Source organism: Parasteatoda tepidariorum, chromosome 4 (genome assembly GCF_043381705.1).
Source record: "Parasteatoda tepidariorum isolate YZ-2023 chromosome 4, CAS_Ptep_4.0, whole genome shotgun sequence".
In the NCBI taxonomy this organism is placed as follows: domain Eukaryota; kingdom Metazoa; phylum Arthropoda; class Arachnida; order Araneae; family Theridiidae; genus Parasteatoda; species Parasteatoda tepidariorum.
In genome coordinates this window covers 39655621-39674164 of record NC_092207.1, presented here as the reverse complement: position 1 = coordinate 39674164, position 18544 = coordinate 39655621, and the positions used below count along the sequence as shown (strand labels likewise).

Below are 18544 nucleotides of genomic sequence, written 5' to 3'. Positions count from 1 at the left end.
TCAGAAGATATTACATGCGAGAAGATATTACATTATGTTCTTAAACTTAAAAAATCAAATCAAAATTTAACTAAATAATGTTGTCTAAGTAAAAAGTCAAACCTGCCTAGCTCTCTAAATTAGGGAAATAATAGTGCTTTATTACATACTCGAATTTCTTTTNCTTCATAGTTGCAATCAATGTTTTCCTTGAAGCTATTATTTAAAAAAGAGACTGAACATTTATAAAGAAACAGAAGACATTTTAGGAAAATTTTGAAGTTTAATCCGATCTTGCCTTAAAAAGAAATCTTATATGCTGTCTTACCGTAAAATAATGATAAATTATACCTTTTCTTAAATAATAACATAGTTACATTTATGAAGAGAGAAAATATATGTTAATTACAGTAGAATCATCAAGAAAATTTGTCTTCATAGAAAAAATTCTCACTAAAAGTTCCAAAACAGTTATTATTTAAACCCAGAAAAATAATTAACATTGTTGTGAAAAGCGCGTAGGAATGGAACACTGCAAGAACAGAATCAACCTGTTTTCGTTTAAAAAAATGCTGGCGTCTAAACTTTCAAGACATATGATCTGTGGTTTTTAGGGAAATGTTTTAATACTTCTCAGTCCATTTATTTTTTGAAAGAAAAATCCATTTAGGGGCTTGGAATTTTACTTTAAGTTCAGGACGGTTAAAGCTGAGCAAAGGAAAGCATACAGGATTATAAAAGAAAGTTGGAAAGGGTTCAAAAAACGGAAAGGCATATATTGGTTGAAGGACTCCAATAAATGAAAGCGTATTTTTTTGCACTGATATTCAGTTTTTTTAATGAACAAATAGACTTATGTAAGAAAGACATTTTCAAGGATGAAGCAGCAGATACATTTTTGGACTAGGTAAAATAATAAGTGGAATTTTCTTTTATTATGAAGATAATTTTAACTATTTCATGATGACAAGATGGCCTTATTTAGTAAAAGTACATTTACTAAATAAGTTACATCGAACCGGGTATACAGAAATGACCAACGATTTGTAAAATCAATATAAGAAATTAGAAGGAGACAGATATGAATGATTTGTTGCGTTCTACTAAGGAACCAGCTTATATTTTTCACACAAAAAAATTATTTGACATATAACGTTCTTTATAGAAAAAAAACGAATGTAGAAGAATGTTTTTGCTACTTGTCAAAATATCCTAACTAAAATATTTTCATAGCGTCTAATAATTTTGTTCCAAACTGCATTACGTTTTTGCTACTTATGGCGATTATGTTAAAAACATTATTTTACAGTTTTCCCATTTAGTAGCGCCATCTTTTGTCGAAAATTATTACTAAGTTTGAAGTTTGGTCAGAAGAAATTACTAGTTTAATAGGCAGAATGCAGCAAAACTCATTTTTATGTCTTCTTCTGTTTTATTTTAATTGATGTTTCAAACCATCGATCACATGGTAACTGTAGATCAATAATCTACCTTGGATGTTAACCGTTTGCTTCATACTAATCTAATATTTATAATTCATACTAAAGTTGACAACTAAACAAATCTTAAAATTAAATCTTAAAGTTAAAGATTTTGTAATCAAATATATCAAATAATAAAACCCTTCTCAAACATACGATTTCATTAGTACAGTCGATATTTTGAAGTTTCAATATAGATCTTAAAAGCGTACTTTCTGATACGCAAAATATTGGAGGAGAATAGCTTAGACCAGGGCTATATTAACTGCATGCTGGGCCCCGGGACACAGAAATGTTTCAACATGTCACTCTATTTAGAATCGAACTAAAAAGGCACTTATACATAAAATAAAGTATTTTTATGATGTACAATAGTTTTAAGAAAAAATTGAAATAGTAACCAGCTACATTCCTCAAATGATAAAATAACTTTAAAAACCATGGAAGCTAATTAAAATAATGAAATTTTAGAAAAAAGCACAATGGTATAAGACATTTTAAAAAAATAATTAAAAAGGTAAGAATTATTTCTTCAAACTTAGCAGTTATTAAAACAACTTCCAATACACATCATACACAACCAGTTTAAAAGTTGGTGTCCCATAGTGCTGTATATTTCTGAAATCTTTCGATAATTAGTTTATTTAACTAATTGTAAATGCTAAACAGAGTTGGTGGTGGTCAAGCATTTTTAGAGACATTATGACTTATCATAAAACTTGCTCAAATTTATTTTACATCGATATTTTTTCAGGAACACAATGATATGTCAGCATTTGCAAGAAGTGAGAGTCGAGTACATAAAACTTCATCGCAATGCAAAAAACAGATTTGGGGTTCCTTTCTGAGTTTTCCTGGTGATAAACTATACAAATTATTGGTATGTGCTATGATAATCAATCACTACTTATTAAAAATAAAAAAAAAGTGCACACTTTATACAGTAGAACATTTTTTTTATAAAATATATAAGGTAATATGTTGTTGATCCTCAGTTTTTTTAATACAATTTATGAAAAGTAAGATTCCGAAGGGTCCCAGAGTGCCTAGGAACCCAGGCACTGCCCGGGTGTGCCCATACGTAAGGACGGTACTGGTCAGGAAATGAATCGAACGTTTGATCCTCCGATTGCTTTTTTTTTCAATGCCTACCTGGATAATGACCTAGGTCATACAGGTACGTGAAGGGCAGATTTGTTGGCCACTCTTTCAGGGGCACCATATTAGGTGGGTCAACGTTGCTCCCACAGTAAGGACAGAGAGTACAGAGAAAGAAAGAACATCCATGCCTTGGCCGGGATTCGAACTCAGAACCTTTCTGATGCAAGGGCAGTTTCCCAACCCCTACACAGACCGGTCGGCCCCCTCTAAATATTATATCTAGCGTTTTTATCCCCTGTTTCTAACTACTTAATCACTCAAATCAAAATCTTTTACTTTCACCCATTTATCAAACTCACTTTCCCTAAATTAAATTTTACAAAAAATATTTACGTCATTTTAATAACAAAAAGAAACTACTTTGTTAATTTTTAAAGTCACAGAAACTAATAAAAACTTCATTCAGTTTTTCAATTTTGTGATTGAGGAATAAACTTCTGAATAGAATGAAAAATGCTTATTTCATAAAATAACAAAATAATAAATTATTAATATTGATAATTATTTTTATATGAAATCATATGCGAATTTTATAAATGAGTACAAAAATTATACGTATCGTACAATTATGGCGAATTGTATGTATCGCTATGACAAAAATATAAAAAAAAAAGTCAAAATAACACAAAGGTGGTCAAAGTTTTAACCACACTCTCATGGTTCAATTATTGAGACTATGTTTTTTTAAGAAAGCTGCTAACCCATCACCCTCTTTATTTAGAGTCATAAATGGGAATTCGTCGGAATGATATGTTTATAATTAACGTCTTTTATTTGATTTAATAAAATAAATTACAGTCAGCAGTAAATAAATGGAACCTCTAGAAAAACTAGGTAATATTAGCAATAAAACAAAGGAATTTCACACTTGCTTATAAAGAGCCGAAATTCGAATTATATGTATCACTATGGCAAAAAATGTTTTAAAAAAAGGCAAAATAACACAAGTTTAATCAAAATATAAACCACAAACTTACGATTAAATTATTAGGACTATGCTTTTTTTTTCTTTTTTTTCAGAATGCTGCTACACCATCACTCTCATCAGAATCAAAAATGGAAATCCGTTAGATGCTATGTTTATTTTTAATAACGTCTGTTATTTGATCTATTAATATAAAATATCGTCTGCACTAATTAAGGAGAACCTTTAGAAAAACTCAATTTAATTTGATTTGAGACTTTAGAAACAAATCAAATTTAAACACTGCTTATAAAAATTCGATGATTGTATAAAAAATTAATTATAATAATATGTTTTTTTTCCTATGTTTGACTCACCATTGATGCAAATAATTAATATTTTCACTTTGAAAAATTTGAAGCAAAATTTCTTATATCGACTTCAAGTTTAACAAATGTAAGAAATTTTTCTTTCAAATTTTTCAAAGGGAAAATATTAATTATTTGCATTCATGGTGAATCAAACATAAGGAAAAAAAATTAACTATTTGCATCAATGATGAGTCAAACAAATGGAAAAAAAATCTTATTTCGATTTCAAGTTAAACAAAGACCGGGATAGTTTGGTCGGTAGGGCGCTGGGCCTATGTCCGAGAGTTCGTAGGTTCGAACCCCGCCGGCCGAGGACTCCCTCTATAGTAAAGTGACTGATGCACGTTGAATCTGTCGAGTCGCAAAAGTCCTCCATGTTCCCATAACAAATCAATACCTCTGGGGGTACTGAATTGGAGATCGATCGTTCTCTGATTCAGGTCAAAATTACGATCTGTGGATGAATGAATGGGTTTGCCCTATAAACGGGTGTGACGTATGTTGTAGCAGAAGTCGAATTCTTGGCCATAGATAGCGCCATTGGAAAGCAAGGACAACCGCACCCATTCTGCCTAAACAGGCATACGTCAAAAACAACAGCAACAAGTAAACAAAAGTAATGTTAACAAATTATCTATGCATTTATCATTTATCATTATTATTTAGTAGTTAAACAAATAAACGAAAATCTCTTTCTTAATGTACAAAAAAAGTAAGAAAGAAAATAAAGAAAAAATACTCAAAATCCCTTGCTTCAAGTTTGACTATCTTGATGAAATTAAATTTGATAAACAACCAAATTATGTTTGACTGAAACGCACTGTTAGAAAGGCTGGAGGTGGTTGACATTGAAGTTTTCTGTATAAAAACTTCGCTTAGAGAATTTTATGTATACAAACGTGCTTTGAAAATTTCAGCCATTTAGCAGTTTTTAATTTAATATTAAAAACTAGTAACTAAAAACTTATTAACTATTAACTTGTTAAAATTCTACGGTTTCTTTTCTTAGATGTTAACTATGCCGTTCTATAATTTCTTCTGCATTAACTTCAACCGCGAGAAATTCGACAAGTCTGGCACACGTATCTCATAAAATATTTCGAGTTACTTCTATGGTGAAAATTCGCAGATACATCAAACATCATATACATTGACCGTATTTTAAAAAATTCATGTCAAACTAATTTAAGTGTGCATGACAACCCCAAATAAACACAAAGAATAGTTAAATTAGTAAAATCTCATTTTCGCCGAAAGTGCATTGAGAAAATTTATATATACACATTACAGATCTCTCTATACTGGACAATTGCCAGAATCGTTCTCAGCACGATAGAGATTTATTACGCTCAAACCAAAAATGGCTTCTCTTGAGAAGAACAGAATAAATCAAGCACGAATATTAAACGCTGCATCTACACCTCAACTCCACTCCACGATGATCACTACAGAACAACTCTTCAGCAATAGAGATGATGGTATTGGAAAAAGGAAAAAATACAATAAATGAAGCAATTCCCAACTGCCTATGACACACGTCATACTTCATTCTCATGAAGATTAACGATTCAAAATCGGAATGGGGGTGAGAGAATAAGAGAAAAAACATTCGAATTGTTATGAAAAGTTCATTTCATTGGCAAATAGTTTGCCGTTTATCAATGATTTCTATGATCGAAGTAACTGTTCGATAAAACGGCTAAAAAATAATCATGGTTGTGCTTCTGGAAATATGGAAAATTTGACATATTTAATGCTTTCTTTTTGTTATGTTTGTCCTTTTTTCAAACCGAAGTTTGTTTGTTTTTTTATTACTCTAAGGAGTGTCTCAAGGCATGCATGAATTATGGATCTATGCAAATGTTTATTTGTATGCACAAATGTTGACTAGGTTTTAAAAATTTCTTTGGTGAAATAAAGTAATTTCAGGAAGCTATATTTCGTAATTATTTATAGAACAATTGCTGTAAAACATTTAAAAACGATATTCATCATATTTGATTTTTCTAAATGGTTATGAGCGTCAATGGTTATAAAGAGAATGAAGGGTATTAATTATTCACATATTATGCTCTTCCTGTGGAAAACAAAGTTTTAAAACTCAGCTCCTAATAAGTACCTAACAGAAAATAACTTTAATTATCAAAACAGCTTGTGTGTATAACTTTTAAAAAAAGTTTCAAAAGAAAAATATGAAATATCCTTTGCGTAGTGCCCAAATGGAATAGTGTATCAGAATTTTCGTTGACAACAACTGTTTTGGACCAATCACGATAGCGTCTATTTTTAAGAATGGATATTCAATACTTTAATGACATTGAAAGGAAAATTTAAATGCTTGCAGCATTTAATATTGGGGTACACCATTAAAAAAAATTTCTGTTACATAACGGAGAGTTTCTGCCAAAGTTGCCAGAGATTATCCAGATGCTATGGACCAAACACGGTGACATAAATTTTATTTAACAGAACACGACAGAAAATATTTGTACGTGACAGATATCTCCTGTAAGTCATAGTATAGCAGAGAAATTTGGCATGATGGTAACTGTAAACCCTTTAGTTTGCATAGTGAAACAGATTTCTAAGGTTTTGAATAGTTTTTTAATTACACCATTTTTTGCGTGAATTTCCGTGATTTTAGAGCTATCGAAAACCATTCCGTTTGAAAGAATCATCAAATTTTTATTCTTATTCCATCGTTAAGTTTAAACATTATGAAGTGAGATTCGAACGCAAGCCCTTCCTGGTACGAGGTCAACTCCTTGACCACCAAACCGCCGGTCGGTACATGTTTCAATGTATAAAATTATTGCGCATAGCATAAAATTATATAATTGTGCTTGTGTATAAAATTGTTGCGCTTAGATACCAAAGTTTTTCATATCCAAAACTGAAAAATTTACCTCAACAGATACAATCTCTATCAATGGTTACAGATATTATATGTTAACCATAAATGTCTCTTTTGACAGATTGTGATGTACTGTAACAGTAAATTTCTGCTGCTCTAAAAAACAGAATTTTACCGGGGGAAAGTTACAGAATTGTTATGATTTTTACAGTACATATTTTTACGAATTGTAAGGTTGTGAGTAAAGTAACGCATCTCCATGTGTAGATTTTAAAATTAGATAATTTTATACTTATTAGTAAATACTTAAATACCTGTGGTTATTATTCTGAAAATTGTATTCAGTACTATATAGTAAATAGTAATTCACTTTTAGTTTTTAATGTATGGTTATTTTTGTTCCCGTTTAGGATTAAGCCGGTAAAGTTTCTTTGAAGCTGATTTACATTATATTAAACTTTTATATACTGCCATAAATTATAATAACTTTGTATCAGTTTTTTTAAGGTTTTTTAAGTATCTTTTATGAATTATAATTCAAAGTTCTGAATATTACGCGAAGTGCATCTGCATCTTTTCTAATGTAATAAATAAAACTTGATTCCTAATTGAAAGAAACAGTTTTAAAATAATAGTTGTCTGACGTACAAAACCACCACCTGAAGGTAAGTCCCATTGTAACACCTAATTTGTCCCTAAATCATTTAATTTGTTACACCTAATATGTTCTTAAAATCAGAAAAAAATTGTTCTGGCTCATAGTAACCTTTATTTTTATTGAAGACTAAGCATAAAGTTCTTAAAATGTCATTAGTTATTAAAATTAATGCAATTATTGGAGTCTAATTTTGATTGTTTTTTTTTATTTGCTTATATTATTTTTTTGTTTATTTTATTTTTCATTTGTTTGAGTATATTTTGAGGTTTTGAAATAGTATACCATTTAACATTGTGAAATTTGAAGAAAACTGGAAAACTGATTTTTGGTGAAGTTCTATTCAGTAATCTAAGGATTAATGGCATTAATAGGTTTTAAAAGTAAATGAGATTATAACTATTTTCGTGCCAAGAATATGTAAATGAGACATTTTAAAAAAAAAATAATGAAAGGAATAGCTGTTCGGAATAGTTTTCTAATTTATTATTGTCGTATGGCAACGTCTATTATTATAGCAACTTCTCAAGTCCCCGCCTTTCAGAGTATTGAAAATCTGTTTAAAAAAAAATAGGGTTAAATTCCACCATAAATATGTTCGGAAATATCATTAAGAAAACTAATTAAAAAAAAGAACAAAAAGATTCAAAGACAAACTCAGGGCCTAATTATAGCCTAGGCCTAATAGGCATGGGCCTAGGGCTCACAATTTCTGAGGGATCTTAAAAATAAGTAAGAAGTCTAATGAAAGTTGGGCTAGCTATATGTTGGTTTAAGTATTAATAAAAAATAATTAAGCTAATCAGTGACTTTAAGCAAAAATCACTGATTTCAAATGTTTGTGGTCACCAAACTATTTTTATTTTGACATAAAATTGTTTTGTTGTTTTATATTTCACTTTAATTTATAGATACCTAAACTTTATCTTAGAAAAATATTCTTCAATTGTCTGCTTTCAAAATTGCTTAGAATATTTCTTGAATCATGCAGTTCAATAGATTCTTCTTCATTATTATGACTACTCTTCAGTAATTTAACTTCAAAATATCTTGTATGGGGCCCAAAAAATTTGGTGACCCTTGGGCTTGAATTTGTCTTGATCGGTCCCTGGAAAAACTAATAAGTTTCATAAATCCCAGTACACAGCAATGCCTGTTAAGTAAGAACTTATAGAAGCACATTCAATGGAGACATGTAATCAAAAAGTAATAACTTCTGACAACGCTAATTGACTTGATCATTCGTGTTACCCATGAAATAAATCTGTAGAAGTTTATGATCTGCGCCAGGCAATGACGGAAGTGATCCTGCACGATGATAAATTTGTTTTTGCACTTTGAATGTTGGCATGTAATTCTCACTCACGATACGTGTATCACCGAATGAAGTCATTTGGAAACACGAATTGTACCGACGTACATTCGCCAAAAAATGTTTCAATTGGTTCGTTTGACCTGATAAGAACGTTGATAATGGCTCGGCTGGAGACGTTAAATCTGGTAGATTCACTTTTCCTCCAGAACAGCAAATTCCAGCTGTTTCATTCTTAAATTTGAGAGCACTACAAAACATACATAAATGATCCATTTTTCCGATGATGACGCGTGGGTGAAGACTATAGTTGGTTGTCGGATCATAGTGAAACGCACTAAGATTCAAATCAGAGTATTGGCTGAGACTGAATAGCGAATCTCGATTGGTTTTCATTCTTGCCTCCCGTTGTTCTGATGTTTCCAACGAACTGGCTTGAGTAGTGCGTTCTCGATCGGTTTTCATTCTTGCTTCCCGTTGCTCTGATGTTTCCAACGAACGGGCTTAAGTAGTGCGTTCTCGATCGGTTTTCATTCTTGCCTCCCGTTGTTCTGATGTTTCTAACGAACTGGCTTGAGTAGTGCGTTCTCGATCGGTTTTCATTCTTGCTTCCCGTTGCTCTGATGTTTTCAACGAACGGGCTTAAGTAGTGTATAGTTGATATGTTAACAGTCTTTTTTTCCCGTTGTTCCGATGTTTCTGAAACACGGGTAGTTCTCTTTTTGCACGCTTGAGATGTTGATCGACTAAGAGCGATTCGTTCAGGCGGCATATTTTTGAAAATATTCTCTCTCACAAGCGCAGAAATGTAAAAGTTGACAGTGGTCGCAAATTTGCTAAACCGAAAATTCACGTATTTAATTTGAATAATAAAAAAAAGCAATAAAAATGAAATAAATTAAACAAGAAATATAAAAATGATAAAATTTAAACCAAAAATCTATTTTTTAAATGAAAGAAATAAAATGAAGGAATTCGAAAACTTTGTAATAATGAACAATCTAATAGTTTTCAAATGTCAACTGTCCGCAATGAAATCTTCGAAAACTATATTTTATTACGCTAACTTAAAATTTCATACTAAATATAAATAATTATTGAAAACGTGCTATTTGAATGAAATTTGCTTTTGCCTTGATTTTTATTAAACGGTTTTCACAATTCGCGATCGCAACGCATGAGTACGCCCTCCAGCGGGAGCCTGAAAATATCAGGCATTTATTTATCAAGTTTTCATTTAGTTCCATCAGAATCATTGACAGAGTCAGATGCCATTGTCTAAGGGGCAAATTAGAAGCAAAATTTCCCTAATGAAAAAGGCCGAAGAACTCGAAAAAACACTCCAGAACATTGGTAAGTCTTTCAGAAACAGAATACGCCAAACATTTGAAGAAAAATTCCTCAATAATTTTTAACTTCTATTATCAACAAACTTGCAACTGATAACTTCCAATTTCGGAATCGCATACTGCTACAGATGTGTGTATTACGGTAAAATACATTTTATCGATCTTCATTTCATTACAAATTAAAGTGAAGTCAACATTGCTTTCTTCATTCCAATAAATACATGTTAATTCAGAACGTACAGAACTACAATAGATACAGAATATTCTTTATAGAATAGTATATATTTCCGTATCGATATAATTCGGAAAACAACAGTAAAGAATCGTCCGAATTACTTGAAATAGTATCATTTATGCTGATTATTAATAAATTTTTAACGTTTTCTTGGTAAGTATTTTTTAGTTCTGAAAGAATAATTTCAACTAGAATTCAACTATTCTGTTTTCAAGTTAAATATTGAAATTCATATCGAGATCAGACAATTATAAAATTTTGCTGTGTGGTATGTTATCCAAAATCAATGAAGGAATAATCTATGTATATGTTACCGGCAAAGTATGAAACGCCGGCGTTGTATAGAATGACTAGGCATTATGCCTGACGTTTTTAGGCATTCTATACAATGCCGGATACTATTAGGCAAAGTATGAAATAAACGTCCTGATGAGGTTATTATGTAAATGATGTGCATGTTACTGTGAATAATTAAGCGAAATCGGTGGTTGTTGACTTTCACCGTTGAATGTTGACAATCACATAGTCACTTTGGTGAATGTCCGAAATATTTGTTACATCCGATTTGATATTTAATTTATTATAGGATATAATTGCATTTATTCGATATTTTAATACTTACTGACGATAAAATAGAGGAAACATCAGTGTTTGGAGTATCGAGCAAATGTATACCAGGTAAATATATATCGGGCAATGGCACTTGACCTTAGAAAACATCAGTGTAAGATATACCGAGCAGTGGCATTTAACCTTAAAAAAACATCAGTGTATGGTATACCGGGCAAATGTATACCGTGCAATGGCGCTTAACTAGACCAAGTATATATTTCGGACATTTACCAAAAGTCCCGTCATACTAGTTCTAGTTAATTGCCATTGCCCGGTATACCCTACACTGATCTTTCTTTAAGGTCAAGTGCCACTTCCCGATATACCCTACACTGATGTTTCTTCTAATCTCTCGTCAGTAAGTATTAAAATATCGAATAAATGTAAAACTACCGACTTCGTTCAGTCACAGTAACATGCATTTCTCAAAAATAAAAATATTATTCCGAAAAATTACTGAGAGTGCCATTGAAAAACATTTATTCAAAATGTAGAAAGAAAATTAAAAAGTTATGCAAAACAAAATTTAAGCTTTTCTTATTAAAGTAAACAAAATTTTCATATAAAAAAAATCTGAAATTAACCTACTTGTTGCAACATGGCAGGCTTGAATGAAATTTAGAATTACATTTCATTAAATTTTTCCATGTAAATTTCATTAAATTCCTCCATTTCCATGTAGCACAGTAAATAAATAATTTTTGTTATTAGTCAAAAGTCACGAGCCACGCGTTAAAAATCACGAGCCTTGGCAAGTGATATTTGAAACGAATCGGAGATGTATTTTATACATTGTCGGTTTCTCATTTGGCAATCTATAGAATGCCTAGGAAATGTGTAAAATATAAATCATTTCATACTTTGGTGGCTAATTTTAGGTATTCTATACAATGCCTAGTCTTTCTATACAATGCCGGATTTCATACTTTGCCATTAACATATATATTATTTGAAAATAAAATTTTCAAACGAAGAACATTTCATTTGGAATTCGCCGGATTTATAAAGCAGGTGAGTGATATGATTTTTGAAATAAAAAATTTGCTTGTAAATATTTTTTTTTCTTATTTGATGATAGTTCTCTACAGAATGGTTTTTTTACGTCTGATTACGAACTATAAGTATGAAAAAAAGAAACAATATGACTTTTTTTTTAAATTTCAGTAGGAGGAATTTTTAAAATCGTTTTTTTTATCCTAAGAATTCTTTGTTTTACGTTTTTTAGTTTATAATTTTTTGATAAAAATTGTTGTCAAAATACTTTTTTTGGAAAATTAAATGGTATGTTTTTATGTATACTTCTTGCATATTCTAATCCTTGAAGTAATATGATCCAGAAAAGTATGGAATTCGGTACTTACGTATTCACGCCACCGCAGTTACAAATTTGGAGGTTTTTAAGTGCTGCCAATCTACAACAAAATTTTTTGCGACTCGACAATATTAATTCGATTCTATCATGGGGTACCTTTTCATAGATGAATTTTGACATTGTTGATAACAACTCCTCGCCCCACACTGGTGACCTTTGAACTTGATGTGAACATGCATACCTTGACAAGAACTCCCACTTCGATATGATCACGCCTACCTTGACAGTAATGCTCACCTCGATCTGAACTCGCCGACTCCGATGGATGGTCCACATTGAACAGTTGACTTATTATTTGTGACTGCGACATTATCCACCTCCTTGCGCTGTTGCTTCTCAGTCTCGATCATGCAAAATACAACGACTACACTCGTCGGCAACGCAAGAGCGACCACGACCGTAAACTTAATACAGCTCTCACGATTAGCACTCAAAAGTACGGGAATCTTAATACAGCTCTCCCGGTCTCCCACAAAAAACATCAACGAATCAACTAGTGGTATCCATCCAACAAATGCTATCACTGCTATAATTAAATTTTGCATTAAACTTTTATCACTCCGGGTCACCATTGTGGGGCGAGGAGTTGTTATCGACAATGTATCAAATTAGATTTAATGAGATGTAGAATTAATGAATCAGAGAAAATAACAAAAAGTGGTTGCATCAATACGGGTTATTTAATCTAACAGAACTGGCTTTGCTTTCACTTAAACCTTAACATATAAGTCCCGCCTTCTAATATATTGGTAATAAAATAGTGTGAAGGAAACTTTCTTTTTTCGTTTTGAAAATGTCACTTACCTGGTTCTTCAACTAAGTTTTTCAATTAAACTTGCTAAAACAATTACAATTTTCTTAATTTAATATTAATTGTTGCCCTTTTTTGCGACTTTACGTTATTGAAGTAAACAAAACCCGTCTTTTGTTGTTCACCCCAAAAGAAAAAAGATAAAATGTATTTAACATCCTTTGGCATGATGCTATTGCAGTATGAAGTAATCCTCCGGTACATATCCCTTTCGAGGGGCCGTAAAACACCTATTTTCAAAGTATCAGTTTTATAAATTAGTATTGGTGCGATCTTAATAATCACCAAATACATCAGTATGATATTTTATACCAGTGGTTCCCAACCTTTTGTGGACCATCGCCCCCCTCTTGGGGTTGGTTGAAACATATCGCCCCTTTCTCTTTTTGCTCAAAAAACCATTCATTGTTGCTTGTAAGCAACCAAACACTGAAAATATGCAATATATTTGATTTTAATTTAAATTGTAATGCAAATAAGGAGTCACATTTATCCTGTCATTTTTATTAATTAAAAAAACTGTGCAACTTTTTTTTTCAAAAAGAAATGATATTTAAAACGAAATAATCAAAACAAAAATTTATTTTTTTAAATTCATATTTTAATGTAATCAAGAAAAAGTTAAAACGTTAACAACTAAAATTTGAGGGGAAAAAATGAAGATTGAGAAAGTACATTTTTACCACTTCAATGACTGCCCTGTGCTTGGTGTATTTCAAGTTAAAGCTTGAATGTCAGGTTTTATGCTCGTCAGATTTAAACGCGGGTCTCCTTTGAAGCAAATGTCCAACCTATCTCTTTGCTTTGTGAGCAGCTGGAAGACAGAACTAAATCCTCTCTCCACTAAATATGTTGACGGGAACGAGATGAGAAGCGGCTCAGTTTGTTTCCACAATTGTGTATAAGTGTCCATAAACTTTACTAAAGCTAACTTGTAACCGTATTTTTTAAAGACGACTTTAGCCTCACAGTCATACTTCAAATCTCAAATCTTAGTCTACAAAGAGGAAGTGAGCTTATCCACAACTTCTAAAAAAGGAGGGATCGAAAATCTAATCCGGAATTTCTAATTTCATTAAATCTTGTAACTGATCAAGCTGATCAGTAAAAATTAAGATTTTATTTTCGAGAATCTCGATATCTGCCATTGAACACTTTTTAAGAGTTGGAAATTGCATTAGCTCTTTGCGACCAATGTTTGACTTGTAGATATCAAACTTGGCGATGAATGAAGATATGATTCCCTTAGCCTTGATAATGTTCATTTTATTTCCTTGAAGTTTTACGTTGATTTCCTTCATTTTTTCAAAACTATGAGTGAGGTACGCAGTTTCCAACTTGCGTTGCTTCAAACTCTCACTTAAAACAGGATCAGTGGTGTCGAGAAACTCAGTAACCGAATCCAGCAATTCGAAGAAACGGCTCAGTTTCCTTTTGAAAGCCATCTCACAGCTGTATGTAGGAGCAGGAATTCGAAATCTTCATCATTTTCATGGCAAAGTTCTCGGAACAAACGGTTATTAGGAGAATTAGCTTTTATTTTATTGATGCCAGAAATAACCAATTTTTCGCAGCCAAAAGTTGACGATGAATGACATAATGAATGGAAAGATAACTTCCGGTACTTCTTTATTTAACCCTTTAACGGGCCCTTTATTTCTAGTAAAGGTAAATTAAAGTATTTTTGGAATTGAAATTGTATTAAGAACAGTAATTGATAAAAAAAAAAAAACTCATTTAGTTTATAAAAATGCCATTTTTTTGGTGGTAAATATATTTAACATGACCTATTAGGAACTTACTGACTTTTATTTTTCTTTATTTATAAAATAAATTCCTTAAATGCTACAAACTTCAAAAGGAATTATGTATTTTATAACTTTTATACGTTTTTTAAAAGTGACAAATGGTTACCAATTTTATTCAAACTCACTTCAAGAAAGCTGAAGTTATTGAAAAATGGAAACCTAAATTAAAAGTGGTAAAACGTGGTGGTAAGTATACTTACCACGGCCTTCAAAAGGGTTAAGGACAACCAGACATGGTTGGAGCACCATCTGTTGCACAAGCACTTCCATTTGTGAGGGGAATTTCTTTTACCTCAAAATAATCTTTGACCATTTTAAAAATCGACGATCCTTTTATATCAGTGTTCAAGGTTCTTGTAAACAACATTCCCTCGTTAATCTCCTTTCTCTCATTTATGAATCTTACGTAAGCTAAAACAGCTTTGTTATCTATCGCAGTTGATTCATCAATCTGCAGCGCAAATTTACCTTCTTTCAGAAATTTGATGAGTTTGGAATCAACGTCGGCGGCCATCTCATCAATACGCCTGGAAACAATATTATTGCTCAGAGGAACAGAGTGACTTATTAGATTTCCGTCTACGATACCAAAACGCATGACAAAAACGATCCTGCACTTGAATTTTTTTTAATTTTTAACTATCATAATTCTTTGTCTACACCAGAACCATAGGTTTCATACATATTTTCAATTTCAATCTCAAATAGCTTTTATTATTAATATTATTAGCAATTTTTATCTTTTGAGTACTCGTCGCCCCCTGATCGCCCCCCTGAGGATTATCGCCCCCTTGAGAAGCTCTATCGCCCCCTTTGGGGCGATCGCCCCCAGGTTGGGAACCACTGTTTTATACCTATACTAGTCTATTTGGGTACTTATAGCCCTTCAACATTCCATCACATAACCCTTCAACATTAAGTTTTCTGAAAAATACATTTGTCTGTGATAACCAGCTAAAGGTAAAAAAAATTTTTTAAATAGAATTCTTATTAGAACTTAATGAGGTTTATGGACCATGGCTATCTCTCTATCTGACCTTTAATTTACTGTTAAAATATTTATAAGTAACGGAGAAACAAAGTTCTTTACTTTCATATTCACTCTACTATCTTTGCTATCACAGAAAAAAATATTTTCTGAAACTACGGAAAACCCGTTGTAGAATTCTTATCACAACTGAATAAATTAGCTTCATCTGTAAATGGCGATTTTCTACGTTTTTCTTAAATGAATTTCCTATTACCTTTTTTTCTCCTTCCTTTAACTTCGTTTTTTAGCACATAGCTTATTTTATTTTATTTAAATTAATTTATATTATCAATAAAGCGTTGGTTTCAATAATTATATCACGTTTTTTACGGCTCCCCAAAATGAATAAATAAATTTTCTCCATTACCTTTGTTTCTTAGAACAAAAGTTTTTTTTATATCAATTAACATCACTCATTAATTAAGCATCATTGTCGTTAATATTGGCATAAAAATGTTTTACACTTTTTCAAGATAAATAAATATATTTACTCCATTACTTTCGCGTTTTAGTACATAGCTTATTTATTTCGATATGCGTGTATTACCTAAATTAATTAAGCAACATTGTCGTCAATACTAATATGACAATTTCCTTCACTTTTCATCTGAGCGAGGTGGTACCACTTTTTCATTAATTTAGCCTTTGAATATATAAATATTTTTTCCGTTTATCAATTACCGTTTATTTTAAATAAATAACTTTTTTAGAAACACGTTTTGAAAGAATTAATATAAATAAAAGAAGGTGCGTGGATGAGACAACTATGAAAATAAAAGTATAAATTTTGTGACGTAGACCACGTGTGCTACCACGTAATGTTCTTCACTGAATTTATCTGACACATTTAAATGTGCGGAATATTTAAATGTGCACAATAAACTTTTGTTTTTGACCTAATAGAGCTATAAGTTAGAAATTATCAGTGATGTTATCTTTTAAATATGTGAAGGCAGAATCACTTATAGTAAAATTTAAAATAATGACTAACGCTTAACCAATCAGTAAATTCCATTTCGTTTTTCGCTCATCCCGCTCATATAGTTCGTCGTAGAATGCTCTAATGTTGACAGTGACTTAAAGTTCATTGTGCTTGGAACTATCTATATGCCAAATTTCCTAGCTTTCAGTCAGATGATATAGGAGTCTNTGTTTTTCTATAAAAATAGAAAATTATTCTAATTCAATACTTGATATATAACTATTCAATGTTACTTAAGACAAGCAAACAAACAAAAAAATCTAAATAAATACTTAACCTATAAACCTATATATAGTTTTTTAACACTACTTATATAATTACTTAAGACAACCTTACAAAATGCATAATAACTATAGTGTTGCCAATAGATAGAGAAATATTAGAGTTTAAGGTGCCACATAAGAAAACAAAGTATATATATATATATAGAGAGAGAGAGAGAGATAAAGAATAATTTCCGCCTTTCTAGTGATTTTTTTTTCTTCATTTTTTACAAGGATTCTTAACATATATATTTCTTTATGTTAAAAAAAATACAATAGAAAAGCTAAAAAGGATTTAGCATTTTTCTATAATTTCGAATCCTCGAAAATTTTTAAGTAATATTTTAATTTTTAATTACTTAAAATTCTGCTTAAAATTATATGGTTATATAATTCTGTATTTTGGCAATTTTCGAATAAAGTATATAACTTGATTAATTGTTTTATACCTTTAAATTAGCAAAAATTACTTTATAAATTAACGATCATTTTTTTTTTTTTGTCTTATTGTGACAACGACTTTATAATGCTTCCTATCTCATCTTGATCGAGGTTTACACTTTTTTGTTCATGGTGATTACAGCATACGGATACGCCACAAACCTACCCTGGTTTGATAACAATCATCAAAGAGTGCCTCTCGTGCTCTTCCTTCAAATTGGTGATAACAGACTACGAACCCGCAACTCTCTCACATCCCAATAGATTGAATCACTGCATTACTTCTCCCCATTCAAGGGTTGATTGGACAAACAAATAGCCTAAGTCTTAAACAAAGTCAAGACACGAAATTTATAACTTTTACGAGCTAAATATTAATACACTGTCAGTGGCCTCATATTTTACGAGAAAAGATCCACGGGCTGACTTGTACGGGTAAACTTGCCTGGAATAACTTCATTTTTGCGGTCAGTCCAGAACATTTTTGTGCTACTTATTATTCGTATCGTAGCGGTGAAATATTTTGGAGTGGATTCATTTTTTATTTAGTTATTGGATAAATAGAATTGAAAGGTTGTGTCTGGAACCCTGAAAATTCCTTGGTAATTGTCTATCTTTATAACTGTCAGAAAAAATGGCATGGTAACTAAATTGAATTTTATTTAACTTAAAAATGATGTCAATGAACTTTTCCCTATCGAATCCTTGATTCTATATCTCAATTATTTGACTGCATCAACTGTTTTATTAATTTTTATTATTTTTTTAACTGCTTTAAAACAATTCAACTTACGTTTTTAATTCTGATAGGCATTATTCTATATTAATTGCTCAGTTCTATAACTCAAATACTTCTGAAATCATCATCTATAGTTTCATTCTGAAAGTTTTGTTTTTAAAAGTCAACTTAAGACTAATTAACTT

The 18544-nt window shown here is 31.2% G+C and overlaps 2 protein-coding genes across 2 annotated transcripts; both read right to left on the bottom strand.

Annotated features, from left to right (window-relative positions):
- Nucleotides 1-14148: 14148 nt before the first annotated feature.
- LOC122268784 (protein FAM200C-like) lies at nucleotides 14149-14541 on the bottom strand. The gene has a single exon (XM_043039113.1). The coding sequence runs from the start codon at nucleotides 14539-14541 to the stop codon at nucleotides 14149-14151; it is 393 nt and encodes a 130-aa protein (XP_042895047.1).
- A 580-nt stretch (nucleotides 14542-15121) lies between these two features.
- LOC122268785 (protein FAM200C-like) lies at nucleotides 15122-15502 on the bottom strand. The gene has a single exon (XM_043039115.1). The coding sequence runs from the start codon at nucleotides 15500-15502 to the stop codon at nucleotides 15122-15124; it is 381 nt and encodes a 126-aa protein (XP_042895049.1).
- Between the last annotated feature and the right edge of the window lie 3042 nt (nucleotides 15503-18544).

Excerpts from the sequence above, each read along its gene's own strand:
- LOC122268785 (XM_043039115.1), bottom strand. The coding sequence starts at position 15,502 with ATGCGTTTTGGTATCGTAGACGGAAATCTAATAAGTCACTCTGTTCCT.
- LOC122268784 (XM_043039113.1), bottom strand. The coding sequence starts at position 14,541 with ATGGCTTTCAAAAGGAAACTGAGCCGTTTCTTCGAATTGCTGGATTCG.